Source organism: Marmota flaviventris, chromosome 10 (assembly GCF_047511675.1).
Source record: "Marmota flaviventris isolate mMarFla1 chromosome 10, mMarFla1.hap1, whole genome shotgun sequence".
NCBI lineage: Eukaryota > Metazoa > Chordata > Mammalia > Rodentia > Sciuridae > Marmota > Marmota flaviventris.
Window position 1 is genome coordinate 45,130,074 of NC_092507.1, and position 15,891 is coordinate 45,145,964.

A 15,891-nucleotide genomic window follows, 5' to 3' on the forward strand; every position below is an offset into this window, starting at 1 on the left:
AAGTCAAGGAACAGAGAGGCCATCTGTGAGACAGATTTTCTATATGAATGTTATATACAGGGCTGGTATTGTGGCTCAGCGGTAGACTGCTCACCTAGCACGGGCGGGACCCAGGTTCGATTCTCAGCACCACATAAAAATAAAGGCATTGTGTTGTGTCCATCTACACCTTAAAAAAAAAAGATTCTCTCTCTCTCTCTCTCTCTCTCTCTCTCTCTCTCTCTCTCCCCTTAAAAAAATATTATTTACATCCAAAATGTTGATAACAGTAGCAGGGGTCGGGGGGAAGACAGTAGGTCAGAATGAATTAGCAAGGAGATGGGTTGAGACTGTAGCATGGTGGGCAGCATCATGTGACGCTGTAGGATGGCCTACGCTTCAGACACAGGGGAGTTCTTGAGGGAGGAGGTTTTGAGTGAGAGTTTCCTTTAGACTGTAGTTTATTACTGGACTCTGCAAGTTTAATATTTTATTAAATTGATCTGAATTAATGAAAAAAAGCTCTGATAAGCAGTGAGTGCTGATATCTCAGAGAGACATATTTTATGTCTTTGGCTGGAGGTCTAGTCTTTCAAATTAAAGCAAATGAATCCACTCTGAGCAGGTCTCTAGATCTAGGAGACAGTTAGAAATTGTGCATTATGTGACTGAAAGGTTGGATCAGCAAAATTGAGACTATACATTCCTCTGTAGGACAAACCAAGTGTTTTCTTCTGTAAGGAAAAAAAAAAAAAAAAACCCAGATGGAGGAGCAAACTATAAATTAAGAGAGACTTTTTAACCAATTGCAATGTATGGATTATATTTGGATCCTAATTAAAAAAAAACTGTGAAAGCATTATAAGCTAATCAAGACTTCTGATTGGATGTTGGATGACACTCATGATTTTCTGAATTTATGCCTGGTAACAGTATTGCATATTGTGCATACACGTGTGCTTGTGTACATGCACACATTTGAAAAAGTCATCCTTTAGATATACTTGCAGACCCACTTATAGAGAAAAACAAAAGCCAAATTCATGAAAAAAATACTTTTATAAAGTTAGTAACCAAGACATCTTATACTCAAGACTTTCATAGAAATATTAATTTATTCTTTATGTTCATACATAAATAAGTAAAGCACCATGAACCCAATAAAAATGGGCAGAAGACACAAGAAAGCACTGCATAAGAAGAAATGCTTATGGTATTTTTGTAAGCGTTGGAGGTTATATAAATCTTTCTAGAGATTGTAGCATTGCTAATCTTTTGCTAGAAAACAGTTGGCATCATGTCCTAAAATGGAACATTTATATGCACTGTGATTTAGTTCCACTCACCAGTATATACCAAATAGAAAATCCTTCCCTGTACAAGAAGCAAATAATAGAATTGTAGAAATAATGTAAATACTATTTAGTGGTAGAAGATGAATAAATAGGATAGTAACAGACTAGTAAGTGAATAAATAGAAGGTAATGTACAATGGTCAAATCTGATAACTACAGCAAATAATATAGATGAAATTCAGTAAAGTAAATTGCCAAATATTACATATGGTGTACTCCTCCTTTTAAGCCAAAGAACAATTAAAATAAAAACATGAATATGAATTGTTCATAAGCATATGGAATATATTTATGCAGAGAGAAAGGGAACATACATATTGGTACATTTATCTTTGAGAGAGAAAGCAAGCTTGTGCAATGGAGCATGCCTGTAATCTTAGTGACTTGGGAGGCTGAGGCAGGAAGATTGCAAGTTTGAGGCCAGCCTTGGCAACTTAGCTGAGAATCTCAGCAATTCAGTGAGACCCTGTCTCAAAATAAAATAGTCAGGGGCTGGGGGTGTGGCTCAAGCGATAGCCCGCCCACGGCCCGCCTAGCACGCATGCGGCCGGGGTTTGATCCTCAGCACCACATACAAACAAAGATGTTGTGTCCGACGAAAACTAAAAAATAAATATTAAGAATTCTCTCTCTCTCTCTCTCTCTCTCTCTCTCTCTCTCTCTCTCTCTTTATCTCTATCTCTCTATCTCTATCTCTTAAAAATAAAATAGCGGGGGGGGGCAGGGCTCTGGGAATGTAGCTCAGTGGTAAAGTATTCTTGGGTTCAATTCTAAGAGAGAGAGAGAGAGAAAGCAAAGTAAGGATGAGCAGGGCTTCAGGATGATGGCTTCTTTGGGTGAGGAGAAATCACCTTGCAGAAGGCAACTCTCTGTATGGTTAGAGGGCGGATATTGTCAGGGTTCTGCCTTTTTGTCTGGGTGATGGGTTTATGTATGTTTATTTATCAATCACGAGTCTTATTATTTTTTAGACAATAATGCATGTTTATTCTTATGGTAAAACCAGGTATTTGAAAGACCACTATTTTTAACAGGGAATTGGTATGTTTTATGGGGAGATAAATATTAAAAATTTATTTACAAAAACTTGACTGTGTCATACTAGGCTTGAGCGATTCCAAGTGATTCTCCATAGGTACAGTCATATAATCTTCTTTCTCATGCCTACTCCCAAATTAATTTTGAATATTTTGTGGCATGCTCAGATTTGGTTTTCTGTCTCATCTAGTTTTTTGTGTCCTTTTGTGTATTTTGTTATGTATAACGTTAGGATTCCTTTTGACCAAAGAGCATGAAATATAATTTACTTCAATTCAGTTCCCAGTACTCCCCTTTCCCTCCCCTCCTTCCTCGCCCTGGTTCTTTCTGCTGTTTACTGTTAGTTTTTTTCTTTGTATTTAGTGTCTTGTGGAGATACATAAGGTGAGACAACTCTGGTATGTTCTTGTATTTACATAGGAATGTTAGGTCAGGCTTATTCCACTGTTCTTTTCTTATCTAGACACTATTTCTCCTTCCCTTCCCCTCAGTCTCCTTCATCTAGTTCACCAATGTTTCTTCTATTTTGATGGAATCCACCCACTCTTCCCTTCCTCTCTCTTTCCCCCTTATTTTGGACTAGCTTTGACATATTAGAGAAACCATTCAACCTTTGGCTTTCCGAGTCTGGTTTATTTCACTTAGCATGATAGTCTCCAGTTCCATTTGTTTACCAGAAAATGACATAATTTCATTCTTCTTTATGACTGAGTAATACTCCATTGTGTATACCATATTTTCTTTATCCATTGATCTGTTGAAGGGCATCTGAGTTGGTTCCATAGCTTGGCTATTGTGAATTGTGCTGCTATAAATATCAATGTGGCTGCATTCCTATAGTAATCTGCTGATTTTAGAGCTTTTGAATATATACTGAGGAGTGGGATAGCTGGGTCATATGGTGGTTTAATTTGTAGTGTTTTGAGGAATCTTCGTGCTTTCTCTGAGTGGTTGCACTAATTTGCAGTCCCACTAACAATGAATAGTGTATGAGTATACCTTTCCCCCCACATCCTCTCCAATACTTATTATTATTTGTATTCTTAATAATTGCAGTGCTAACTAGAGTGAGATGAAATCTCAGTATAGTTTTGATTTGTATTTCCTTGATTGCTAGAGATATTGAACATTTTTTCATGTTTTTGTTAACCAGTTTTATTTCTTCTTTTGATAAGTGTCTGTTTAGTTCTTTTGCAAATAAAGTTTCTTTATTGTTAATATCCCCTATTTTGAGTGCCTAGAAATATATACACGCACACATGTGTGCACCCATTCACATTTATATATTTAGTTTTTTATTATGGAAATTTTTAAGCATATCCAAAAGTAAAGTGATGAGCTTGTGTAACTCTTCATTTGTCTTCTGCAGTACTAAGTGTGCTGTTTATCTGCTTCCTCCAGACCATATTATTTTGAGACAGGTCCCAAGCATTTTATATTTAATCTGTAAACTGTTCAGTATCAAATTTTAAATAAATAATTATTATCACATTTAAGAAAGCAGTTAGCAATCTTAACCTTCCAGTCAGTATTCTGGCTTTCTTGATTGTTTCATAAGTAATTTGAGTCTAGACAATATATTTGGTCAATATGTTTCTTGGATTACTTTTAATAATTTCCCTTTTCCTCTGTTTATTGCATTGACTTTTTATTTGTTGAAGAAAGGATGATTTTATTCCCTTTCTGATTTTTTTCATTGTATCTCTGCAATATACTTTTCTATGTCTAAGTATTTTCTTGTTTATGTTTAAATACATTATACATTATCTCTGTTGACTGTAAACAGATTTTTGCTTACCTGAAAATTAATGCTCAACTAACCATTGTTGAGGAATGGAGGATTTCAAAGATTGTGTGAACATGCAAGGAGACTCTGAAGGGGAATCTGCGGGCCTCAGGAAGTAGACTGCTTGTGTAGTGCTCTGAGTTTATGATGCTGATTATTCTGATAACATTATATAATTTGCTGCCATTTTAAAATATTATAAAATACTGGAATATGAAATTGTAGTAAAAACAGATATATTAAGTTTATTTTGTTAGAAATAACATTTTTTATTCAACTTTTCTTCATTTACATAATAGATACCAGGTGATCAGCACTCCAACAGATTTTTTTATGGTAATGGAATATGTGTCTGGAGGTGAATTATTTGATTACATCTGTAAACATGGTCGGGTGAGTAATAGAATTCTATCTAGTGTATTAAGCCTTTAAATTAAAGAAGAGTAAAGTATTGAGACATAGCCAACCACAAAGATATCTTCAGAGTTTGAGTTGCTTCTGTAAACATGTACAACTAAACAGAGTATTAGACAAATTTTCTTTAAGTATACCTTCCAGTATACTCATTTTGGGAAATATATTCCACTTAGTTGCCAAAATGATTGATATGCTTTCCCAAGTCTGTTCTGTAAAATTGTGTTGAAATTTCAGTTATTTTCTTTTCTTAGCACTTTCACATAAGTTGTTTTACTGATAACTCCCCAAAATGTTGTGTACATTTAATATTAATTGAAAATTAAACCTTCTGCCTTACAGCACACAGCAAAGCAAAACTTGTTGAATAATAGGTTGAACTTTGACAAGTTTTTGGTTGACTTATTTTGTTTGATTGTTGAGAATTGAATTATCTAGTTTCCTGCTTAGTTTGATTTAGACTGATTATGAAACTAAAACTCCTACTGTGTAGATGTCCCAGATTTTTTAATGCAGTTTCTTTTATACTTGATAGGTTGAAGAGATGGAAGCTAGGCGGCTGTTTCAGCAGATTCTGTCGGCGGTGGATTATTGTCACAGGCATATGGTTGTTCATCGAGACCTGAAACCAGAGAATGTGCTATTGGATGCACATATGAACGCCAAGATAGCTGATTTTGGTGTGTAATTCCAGGCTTGTTCAGAGAGGCATCGCCGCCTGTGTCAGTGAGGAATCCTGTGTCAGTAACAACTCTCACAGAACTGAGATCGCTTTCAGCCTTGTAAATTTTGTACCATGAAAAGGGATTAGTTGCAGTCGCCACATTAAGTTGTTCTTTTCATTTAAATATACTTAAAAATTACAGATAGCCTCCAGAAAACTAGTTAGAGGGATATGTCAAGGTAAATCCTTTCTATATGCATTTTCTCCTAAGAAAATGATAACTGTGTTAGGGGAGTCCCAAACTTGTTTGAAAATATGATGAAAGTATGGATACTTTCCCTGATAAATGCCCATAAACAGGCTCATGAAAATTTGCATACAGTTTAGAAAAAGTTTTATTGTCCTCTGAATTGATCCAGGAGAAGTGCTTGGATCTTACAGTAATATCTAGTAACTTAATGAGAAAATGGGAGTTTTATAGGGTAAATAAATGTGATTTTTATGGTCCAAACAAGTTCTGGGGTAAGCGCGCTTGGAAAGGATGCCATAGTACTATGAATATTTGAGAAAATGGTTAGGACAAGAGATCTTAAGGAAAGAGAAATGGAAAGGTGCCAAAGGTTGGTATTGCTTTTTTAAGTTTTATTCTATGCCTTGTTTTAAATATAAACATGGAAACTAGTTTCACTATTTCTCTTTCTTCTGTAAATCATGAAACTCTTTTAGTTCAGCTAGATTTTGGGTTCAATAGATTATTTTTTCTGTGTTGAATTAAAGTTTTACAGTTAAAAGCTTTAGGAAATAATCTGCTTATGAATTGAAGACTATCTGATTTTGAAATACTGATTTTTTTTAACCATGGCTTTCAAAAGCATAGTTTAAAAAAGTAGTAGCCTATATATTATTCTTTCAACCATAGAAGCAGATAAATAATATTTTGATACTTTTATTTTTAGAAATGCTAATATACTTTAGAGTAACCTTATTTGTGAAGTGAATCAACATTTTTATTTAGAAAGGAGTTTAACTACTGTCATTCACATGATATCTTTAGTTTTTGGGGGGTCAATGTAAGCACTCTGAAGTGTTTCTTTCCACTTTTAACAAGTGCTTTTCATTATTTTTTAATAATTAAAATTATAATTTATAGAACATTAAACACTTGAAAGTTTTTATATTTTTATCTATACCTGAAAAACTAGCAACAAGTAAACATTGCTCTTATTTTCAGGATTATCCAACATGATGTCAGATGGTGAATTCCTACGAACTAGTTGTGGATCTCCAAATTATGCAGCACCTGAAGTCATCTCAGGCAGGTAATAATATATCATTCTGATATCATTTAATCATAATAGATTCTCTTTGGAAGATAGGATTTTTTTTTTTTCTTCTGTGATGCTGGGATTGAACCCATAGCCTTGTGCTTGCAAAGCAAGCACTCTACCAACTGAGCTAAGTCCCTAGCCTGCAAGATAAGATTTTTTAACACAGTAGAAACAATTTTTTTTAATTATTGAGGGGGATGGTTATATTAAAAATTTTTAAGTTTCAAGTGGATGTTATAAATGTATTTATAAAGTTTTTGTTTTTCATTAAAAATAACTGAAACAGGGCTGGGGTTGTGGCTCAGTGGTAGAGCACTCGCCTAGCATGTGTGAGGCACTGGGTTCGATTCTCAGCACCGCATACAAATAAATAAAAAATAAAGAACCATTGACCCCTAAAATAAATAAATAAATAAATAAATAAACAAATAAATAAATAAATAAAATGACAAACAAATATCAGTGTGATGTCTGTATTTTATTTCAGAAAAGAGCAAGTAAGAGTAAAAATTTGCTAAATGCAACCTCTTGTCATTCTTTATCAGATACAGTCCTTTAATAGTTTACATATTTAATTAAAGTCTGTAGAATATTGTTTTGTATTTTGTCTTTGGAATAATGAAATTTTGAGGGAAATTATTGTTTCATGAAATTATACAAGTGGAGATTAATTATGCAAGTAATTTATTCATTGGTACATTATGAAATGTTTATACAGATTGCCGTGGTGAAGTCAAATCTTTCTACAGTGGTTGGTGTCTGATTTTAAAAATTAACAGAATTACTGAAAAGATGTCATCGCTAGCAGCAGATATTGAGTGTCTTTGTCCATTTGGGCTGCTCTAACAGAGTACTACCATAGACAGAGTGACTCATAAACAACAGAAATATATTTCTTATACTTCTGGAGACTGTGAAGTCCAAGAACAAGGAGCTGAAAGATTGTGTACCTGCTAAAGTCTGTTCCTTATAGTACAGTGTCTTTTTACTATAAGCTCACATGGTAGAAGGAAAAGGGATCTAGATCTTCTGAGTGATCTCTTTATTAAGGGCATTAATCCAGTTCATAAGGACTTCATTCTCATGGCCTAATCTCCTTCCAAAGTCCCCCCTTCCTAATACTATCATTTTGGGTGTTAGAATTTCAGCATATAAACTTTTGGGGGACACAAACATTTATATATGTTTCAAGGAGTTTGGGTAATACAGTAAATAATGTAATTGTGCAACAGCATTTTTTATAGAAACATTATATTCTTCTCATTAGAATTGTAGAGATTTATTTTGTTACTTCAGATCCAGGATTGAATTGGTAATATATTATCAGGAGAGTTTTCATGATGTAGAAAGCTGAAAGGAAAAATGGAAATGATGTCTATTGTAGACATAGGTTATCTGGAGCACAGGTGATCTTTATTCTGTGAGTTAGCAAGTGAGTAGAATGAAAGGTAGTAGGTACTCAATATGACAGTAAATTTACATAGTACTAGTTAGGTACTTTAATTTGTCAGATATTGTTCAATATAGGTGTGCAAGGGATGAAATTTTTATTATATATGCATTTTGTTTTTTTTAATAAGGGGAAAAGATTAGCTTATACCCAAAGTATTGCTTTTTCAAATTTGTTACATACTTTGATGTCTCCTTCAAAAATTAAGTAGAAAATGTTATAGTTTTTATTGGTAAATTACAATTAAATGAATTTGTGACAAATAAAGAAAAGTATCATATCCTCTTGACAAATTTGCATAGTAATTGGTCAAACCAATTATTCCTTATGGAAAACAACATAAATGTTCAAAGCAGTCATGGACTTCATTAAATATCTTGAAAATCAATATATACTGAGTTGGCATTAAATAAATATATAAGTAAGGTATATAAAAATGGGAAAAAGGACTAAAATTGTAATTCAAGTAGTAGAACACTTGCCTAGAATGTGTGAGATCCTAAAAAAAAAAAAGAGAGAGAGAAAATGATTCATGCATTTCAGGTTTGTATTATCATCTTATTTTAGATTGTATGCAGGTCCTGAAGTTGATATCTGGAGCTGTGGTGTTATCTTGTATGCTCTTCTTTGTGGCACCCTCCCATTTGATGATGAGCATGTACCTACATTGTTTAAGAAGATCCGAGGGGGTGTGTTTTATATTCCAGAGTATCTTAATCGTTCTGTTGCTACTCTGCTGATGCACATGCTGCAGGTTGACCCCCTGAAACGAGCAACTATCAAAGACATAAGGTAAGTATTCTTTTTGTTCCTGTTTTGCCCATCTTCTATAGTAATAGTGAAGCCAATTGCTTGCTTTATAAAATTAGACTTTAAATATTTTCTAAGTATTTAACTGACCTTCTTACACAAGCCTGATCATGTCACTTATCTTTCAAACATTTCACACTGATGCCAAAACTTTTTAGCTCAAATAGCAAAGTATACAAGACACTTCGTAAGGCCCTACTTCTCCTGAAGTCTTGTTGTCTGTTTTTATCATCACAGTCCTTGTACCACTGCTTGAACTTGTTGAACTTGCCCTTGTTCCTCAAATATCAGATTCTCTGCCTTTGTGTCCCTGTTATGCTTTTTGTCTTGATGGCTTTTGATAGTCTTCCATTCACCCATTAGGGTTCTGCACACATGCTACCTCCTTTACAAAATCACTTCTGATTCTCCCAGGCAGGTTTCCACCTCTGTGATGTCAGTCTTTGGTTTGTGCTTTATTATTTCATTCTCATACTATATCTAGTTGGTGTGTCTTTCTCCTTTCTTAAATTATGACTGCATTAGAGGAGAGTGTGTCTTACTCATCTTTCTGTATACGTTGGTGCAAGGCATAGAAATATATGTACAGAAGGTACCTAAAGAAATTTCAAATGGAAAAATAGGGAGAGGTTCATGTATTTTACCTACAACTGATGGAATAAAGCATAAAAAAGTTTTGCTAAGTTTTTTAATCCAGTAGTTACTAGTGGGTTTACTGTGAAGGATATATGAGAAAGTTTGGACAGTGCAATTGCTGGTGCTGCCACGAGTATGACCTTTATATAGCACAGGCACCAGAATATGTCAGTGCCTTCTGCTGATGACTTGTCCTTTTTTTTGGAGGGTTTTTGTTTTTACATAAGATTTCATCCATGCTTGTTTACAAACATATATATATATATATATATATTTAAGTGTATGTAAGTATATATATATATATATATATATATATATATATTTACTTACATTGGTAGGATTAATTCAGAAATTGGCTCCTAAAATTAAAAAGCTGTAGGTATGGCTTTGAAAATTGGCAGCTTACCTTTTTGCAAAGATTTTATGTTCTGTTGACTAACTTAATGAATTTGAAATAAAAATTTTAGATTTTCTCTATCTACTGGCTTTTAAAAATTAATTTATTGGTATAATTCGCTTATTACAAATCCATTCCTTTAAAATGCATAATTCACTGGTTTTTTAGTATGTTCACAGAGTTGTATTGTTACCATTATCTAATTCTAGAGCCTTTTATCCCTCTCAAAAGAAACTGTACCACTAGTCGTCACTTCCCATTTCCCTTTCCTCCTAGCCTGTGTCAACCACTAGTTTACTCTCTGTCTTTATATCTATTCTGGTCATTTCATATAAATGAATTAATAGACTCTATGGCCTTTGTGTCTGACTTCTTTGTTTTAGCATAATATTTTCAAGGTATTTCCATTGTGTAGCATGTATCAGTACTTCATTCCTTTTTTCCTTGATCAATATTCAGTTTGTTTATTCATCATTTGATGGACAGTTGAGTTGTTTCCACCTTTTGCTTTTTAGGTCTGACACTGCTTTGAACATTCACATACATATTTTGTATGGTCATGTTTTTAGTTTTTATGGTTTTGTTTCTAGAGTTTTATTATAATTGTTCTGTGCTGTCGTTGTCACTGCTCTTATTTGTTTAGTGATTTCCTAAACTAATTTATTTTTTTCTTTTTTTGGTACTAGGAATTGAACCCAGGGGCTCAATTCCTACTGAGCCACAATCCCTGCCCCTTTTTGTATTTTGTTAGAAACAGGGTCTCACTGAGTTGCTTAGGGCCTCACTAAGTTGCTGAGGCTGGCTTTGAGCTCACGATCCTCCTGCCTCAGCCTCCCAAACTGTCGGGATTACAGGTGTGCGCCACTGTTCCTGGCCTAATTTCTTAAAATATGTATTCTTTGTCATGTATGGTTGCTGAAGTCTATCTTTATTAGCTAAATGGTCAGCTAATGATTAGACAGATTTCTTAAAATGCTGTGATCTGTGCTGGGTTTGGTGGCACACCCAGCTACTTAGGAAGCTAATGTAGGAGGTTCACTTGTGCTCATGAGTTTAAGACCAACAAGGACAATATGGTGAAACCCCATCTTAAAAAAAAAAGAAAACAACAACAACAACAAAAAAAAACTGGTGATATAATAAGAATCGTGTAATAAGAATTGTAATGCATTCCACTGTCAAATATAAATAAAAAATTTAAAAAATAATAATAATAAGTCCCCTAGCCTTAGCCTTGATGAGAAATTATCTGTGTATCTTCAGTGCTCGGACAGGCAGTTGTTTATCACTTTATCGTAGCCGTCATCTACTTTGCAGAGCATCAAAGTTGGCCAGTGATGAGAAATTAGAGCCTTTTCAGTTCTTTCTTGGGCATGCGCACACCCCTGCATATTTGTTCCTGGCCACCTTAAATCCCAGGAACATATGAAAGTTTTTCAAAGACCCCTTTGGAAGATTTTCCTTCTTAAGTTTTTGGGTCAGCTTCTTGGTTATGCATCTTTTATTGCTGCTTGAGACAGATGGGATATTAAACAGTTGCTGTTGACTGTTTTTGATGAATGCCCTGGGAGAAGGTTGTTTGTAGTGAGTGAGCTCTGATTCTTGTCAAATAAAGCAAGGCCTATCAGTGGAGGTTTCCAGGGAATTGCTAGCTGTGTAATATAATGACAGTTCTCATGGGGTAGGACTTTGAAGAGTTCTGAACCTGCTTTGCTCTTCTGTCTATCTAATCCTGTGGTTTTTACACTGTTGGTTTTCTCAGCTATGTGATTGTGGACTCTTGGTTTTTAAATCTACTATGTAGCTAGAGAAAGGAGATGAAGATAGGACATCTTAAAAAGCCATATGTCACACTTTTCTTGCTGAGGTTCAGCCATTTTTCTTGAATAAAGACTTCTCATATTGTGCAGAATTATGAAATTCTGCAATTTTCAGAATTATGAAAATGTTAATTTTTGGCAACTTTTGCAACAACTCTCAAGAATACCTGATTTCTTTTACTGCTCCATCCCATCACTATGTTCTCATGATATTGGGCTAGTTCAGTTCCTGGAGCATGTTAGACCTCTTTCTTGTCTCAAGGTCTTTGTGTAGACTATTTCTTCTCTGGGAATACCTGCTTTCCAACTCTTTGTTTAGTTGACTTCTGACCATTCTGGTGTTTGCTTAAATGTTATTCAGAAAGCAGCTTCCTTTATCTCTGCCTCCTATTCTGAATTATATGCTCTCATTTTGTTCTCTGCTTTTCCACCCTCAATCTTGATCACAGGATTTACATACTTGTATGTATTTGTAACTCTATATTTATTCTTATGAATACTTGTTTAATATGTATCAGCTAGCATACAACCTGCCAGGAGGAATGTGTCTTCTTGTTTATAGTTTGTCCTCAGTAAATGTTCATAAATAATCAGTGAAATAGAAAACATTCAATTAAAATGTATATTGATCTGATTTTAACCTAAGGGGTACCCAGTTCTTATATGTAGCAGTGCTTAAACAGTCTTGAGAGTGTGTTAAGTGAAAAGGATGTGATAACCTAGGAGGGCAATACTAATGCCAGGTGCAAAGGCCCAGAAGTGTGAAAAAATAAGATTTAGGAGAGTGGTTCTCAAACTATTTAGTTTTAATATCTCTTTCCATTCCTAAAAATTATTAAGGACCTCAAAGAAGTTGATTTCTTAAAAAATATAGTGTATATCTATCAATATTTAGCATGTTAAACTGAGCTGGGTTCCATCTCCAGCACCACACACACACAAAAAAAGTCATTATTGTTGATACTGACCTCATCAGAACATCTTTAGATATTGGAAAACTTTCACATTCATAGAAAAAGATATAAATTATTACTTAATTCTAAATTTTCCCTTGAAAACTTGTATTTTATCAGTGGCAAAAAATATTGCTAGTTGTTTCCTCAAAGTAATGTGGTCACTTTGATCATTTTCAAGAAAACATCAGCCTAATTCCCAGGTCTGAGTAACTGTAGTTATTCAAAGGTAGAATTAATTAGGTTGCCCAGGATTACATACCTAGTAAGTGGCAGAGGTGGGCCTGGTGACCGGATCTTTCTGAGTCTACTATATTGTATTGCCCCATATCTGAGTTATTTGGAACTTGCCAAAGCATGTTCTTTCTTACAATAGTATATTGTGGTGTTTTTTTTTTTTTTTTTTTTTTTCTAGAGAGCATGAATGGTTTAAACAAGATTTGCCCAATTACTTATTTCCTGAAGACCCCTCTTATGATGCTAACGTTATTGATGATGAGGCTGTGAAAGAAGTATGTGAAAAATTTGAGTGTACAGAATCAGAAGTAATGAACAGTTTATATAGTGGTGACCCTCAAGACCAGCTTGCAGTGGCGTATCATCTTATCATTGACAATCGGAGAATAATGAACCAAGCCAGTGAGTTCTACCTCGCCTCTAGCCCTCCAACTGGTTCTTTTATGGATGATAGTGCCATGCATATTCCCCCAGGCCTGAAACCTCATCCAGAAAGAATGCCACCTCTTATAGCAGACAGTCCCAAAGCAAGATGTCCATTGGATGCACTGAATACGACTAAGCCCAAGTCTTTGGCTGTGAAGAAAGCTAAGTGGCATCTTGGAATCAGAAGCCAGAGCAAACCATATGACATTATGGCTGAAGTTTACCGGGCTATGAAGCAGCTGGATTTTGAATGGAAGGTAGGAAATTGTGCATTAAGGTCATTTGTAGAAGCTGTGTTGCTGTATACCAAATGGTCTGAGCAGTTGAGTAGTAAGGTCCATATAAAGTTATTTTTGATTTAAATGTAAGTTTTCTGTGCTTGATTCTTCTCAGTATTACAACGTGTACATTCAAAGCAAAACAAATTTCTATAAGAATGAAGAGCTGTTGATGTTGGAATTTAGGTATTTTGAATTATAGAATAGCATTTTTGGCTAACAAACAAAAAGTAATCAATTTGAAATTATCTGAAAAATAGCCCACTTGTTTTAGATGCTTCATAGCAACAAAGAGCCCCGAGTCTTCAAAGATAATGTTGTCACTTTTTTCTCTCTTGTTTTAGGAAGACTTGACTTTTTTCTTATCTTTTTTTGTTTGTTTGTTTGTTTTAAGAGTGGTGGAGGTGAGTGGCAGTGACAGCTAACAGTCAGTGTTAATCATGCCATCAGGATACACTTATTCAGCAACAATTACTTTTCTTCTAGTTGAGAAACTCTCTTATTTGGTTCTTTTAATCCTTAGTTATGGCATATTTTTCTTACTATCACCCAGTTTTACTTTCTGTTAAAAATTAGTGTTTTATTTCATTTCAAATTTATTGGAATATATGTGAGGGGGGCCTGTAATCCCAGCAGCTCAGGAGGTTGAGGCAGGAGGATCAAAAGTTCAGAGGCAGCCTAAGCAACTCAGTGAGACCTTATCTCTAAATAAATTTTAAAAAGGACTGGGGGTATGGTTAAGCACCTCAGGGTTTAATCCTTAGTACCGAGAAAAAAAAAAGTACTTTTCATTTTAGATATTCCTTTCACTCTTGTTCTTTTCTTGAGAACTTTGAAACTTTTTTTTAAAGGAAGAAGAAAAGCATTCAAATTTATGATGTAAATACTCATTTAACATGCTTGAATAAATCAGTTACTTTCATTTCATTATTGGTACATGAATAAATGAAATAATATTTCTTAAGACTAAACATAAATGTCCTTTTTCTGAAGCAGTTTATTTAGTTAAAAAAGATGCTAATGTCTTTAAAACTTCTTTTTTTTTTCTTTGGTATTAGGGATTGAACCAAGGCGTGTTTAACCACATTTTTAGTTAGAATGTTTAGGCACATTCCCAGCCCTTTTTAATTTTTTATTTAGAGACAGGCTCTCACTCAGTTGCTGAGGCTGGCTTTGAACTTGCCATCCTCCTGCCTAAACCTCCTAAGCTGCTGGGATTTTAGGCATGTGCCACCACACCCAGCATAAATGTCTTTAAAATTTCTTGTTGAAAAAATTTTGAAACTCATATGCTAGATATTTTTAAAACCCAGAATCTTCTGTATCTGAGCTACAGTTTTCTTATCTTTAAAAAGCAAACAGTATCTTCTTTGCAGCATTATTGTGATCCTGAATTTTGTGACAGAACCTAATGTAAGCCATTAACATGTTAGCTCCCCTTTATTCCTTTGGCTCCATATTCATCAGTAAAAGTATTGAAGCAGAGGCTGGGTAACCAAGATAATGATTGATGCTTCAGAATGGATGTGTAAGCTGAACTATATAATCTGAGTTTTCTTTAAGTTGTAATTGCTAAATGTAAATGCTGCTGTTAGTGTGAATTAAATAAATACTAAACTCCTATAATGTTAAAAAATATATTATTCAGTAACTTCTTTCTTACCCCACCCCATCAGTTATTTGTTTTTGACATTCTTTTCATTCTTGCCATTATTATTATTTTGAATAAGAACTTTTTTTTGTTATTTTTACTGATTTCCTGTTTTAGGTAGTGAATGCATACCATCTTCGTGTAAGAAGAAAAAATCCAGTGACTGGCAATTATGTGAAAATGAGCTTACAGCTTTACCTGGTTGATAATAGGAGCTATCTTTTGGATTTTAAAAGCATTGATGGTAAGGAGACTGTGTAGCCATGAGCTCAGAAATCAAACTTGGCACTAGTTGGCCAGGTGTTAAAAATCATCTCTAAGACATGGTGAGTAGTCATTTACTAGATTTTAAGTAATCTAGAGTCAACCGAAATCTGAGAGGAGATATATATTCATATATATTTAATATACAGATACCTATATTTATATTATTATTTATTTATTTTTTGTTAATGTGCTAGAAGAAAACATATTGCTAATGAAATATTTTCTTCATGGGTAGAGACATCAATTTCATTTCAGTGTTAATTCTGGGCACTCTTTTGAGAAGGATTTAGAGGCCATGTTTGAATGGTAAAGTGTTGTGATTAGTGATGTGTGTTTTGGTTGTGGGAGGAAAAAGGTATTACTTTCTCTGTTCCTAACACACCGAAATATGACATTCATTTC

The 15,891-nt window shown here is 34.3% G+C and overlaps 1 protein-coding gene across 1 annotated transcript in view; it reads left to right on the plus strand.

Annotated features, from left to right (window-relative positions):
- Nucleotides 1-15,891, plus strand: part of Prkaa2 (protein kinase AMP-activated catalytic subunit alpha 2) — a 68,894-nt gene that overhangs the window by 45,334 nt on the left and 7,669 nt on the right. Inside the window, exons 3-8 of the mRNA XM_027945021.2 lie at nt 4,458-4,551; nt 5,108-5,252; nt 6,468-6,555; nt 8,582-8,806; nt 13,046-13,550; nt 15,340-15,466. Coding sequence (XP_027800822.1) covers nt 4,458-4,551; nt 5,108-5,252; nt 6,468-6,555; nt 8,582-8,806; nt 13,046-13,550; nt 15,340-15,466 — 1,184 coding nt within the window. The remainder of the gene's footprint in view (nt 1-4,457; nt 4,552-5,107; nt 5,253-6,467; nt 6,556-8,581; nt 8,807-13,045; nt 13,551-15,339; nt 15,467-15,891) is intronic.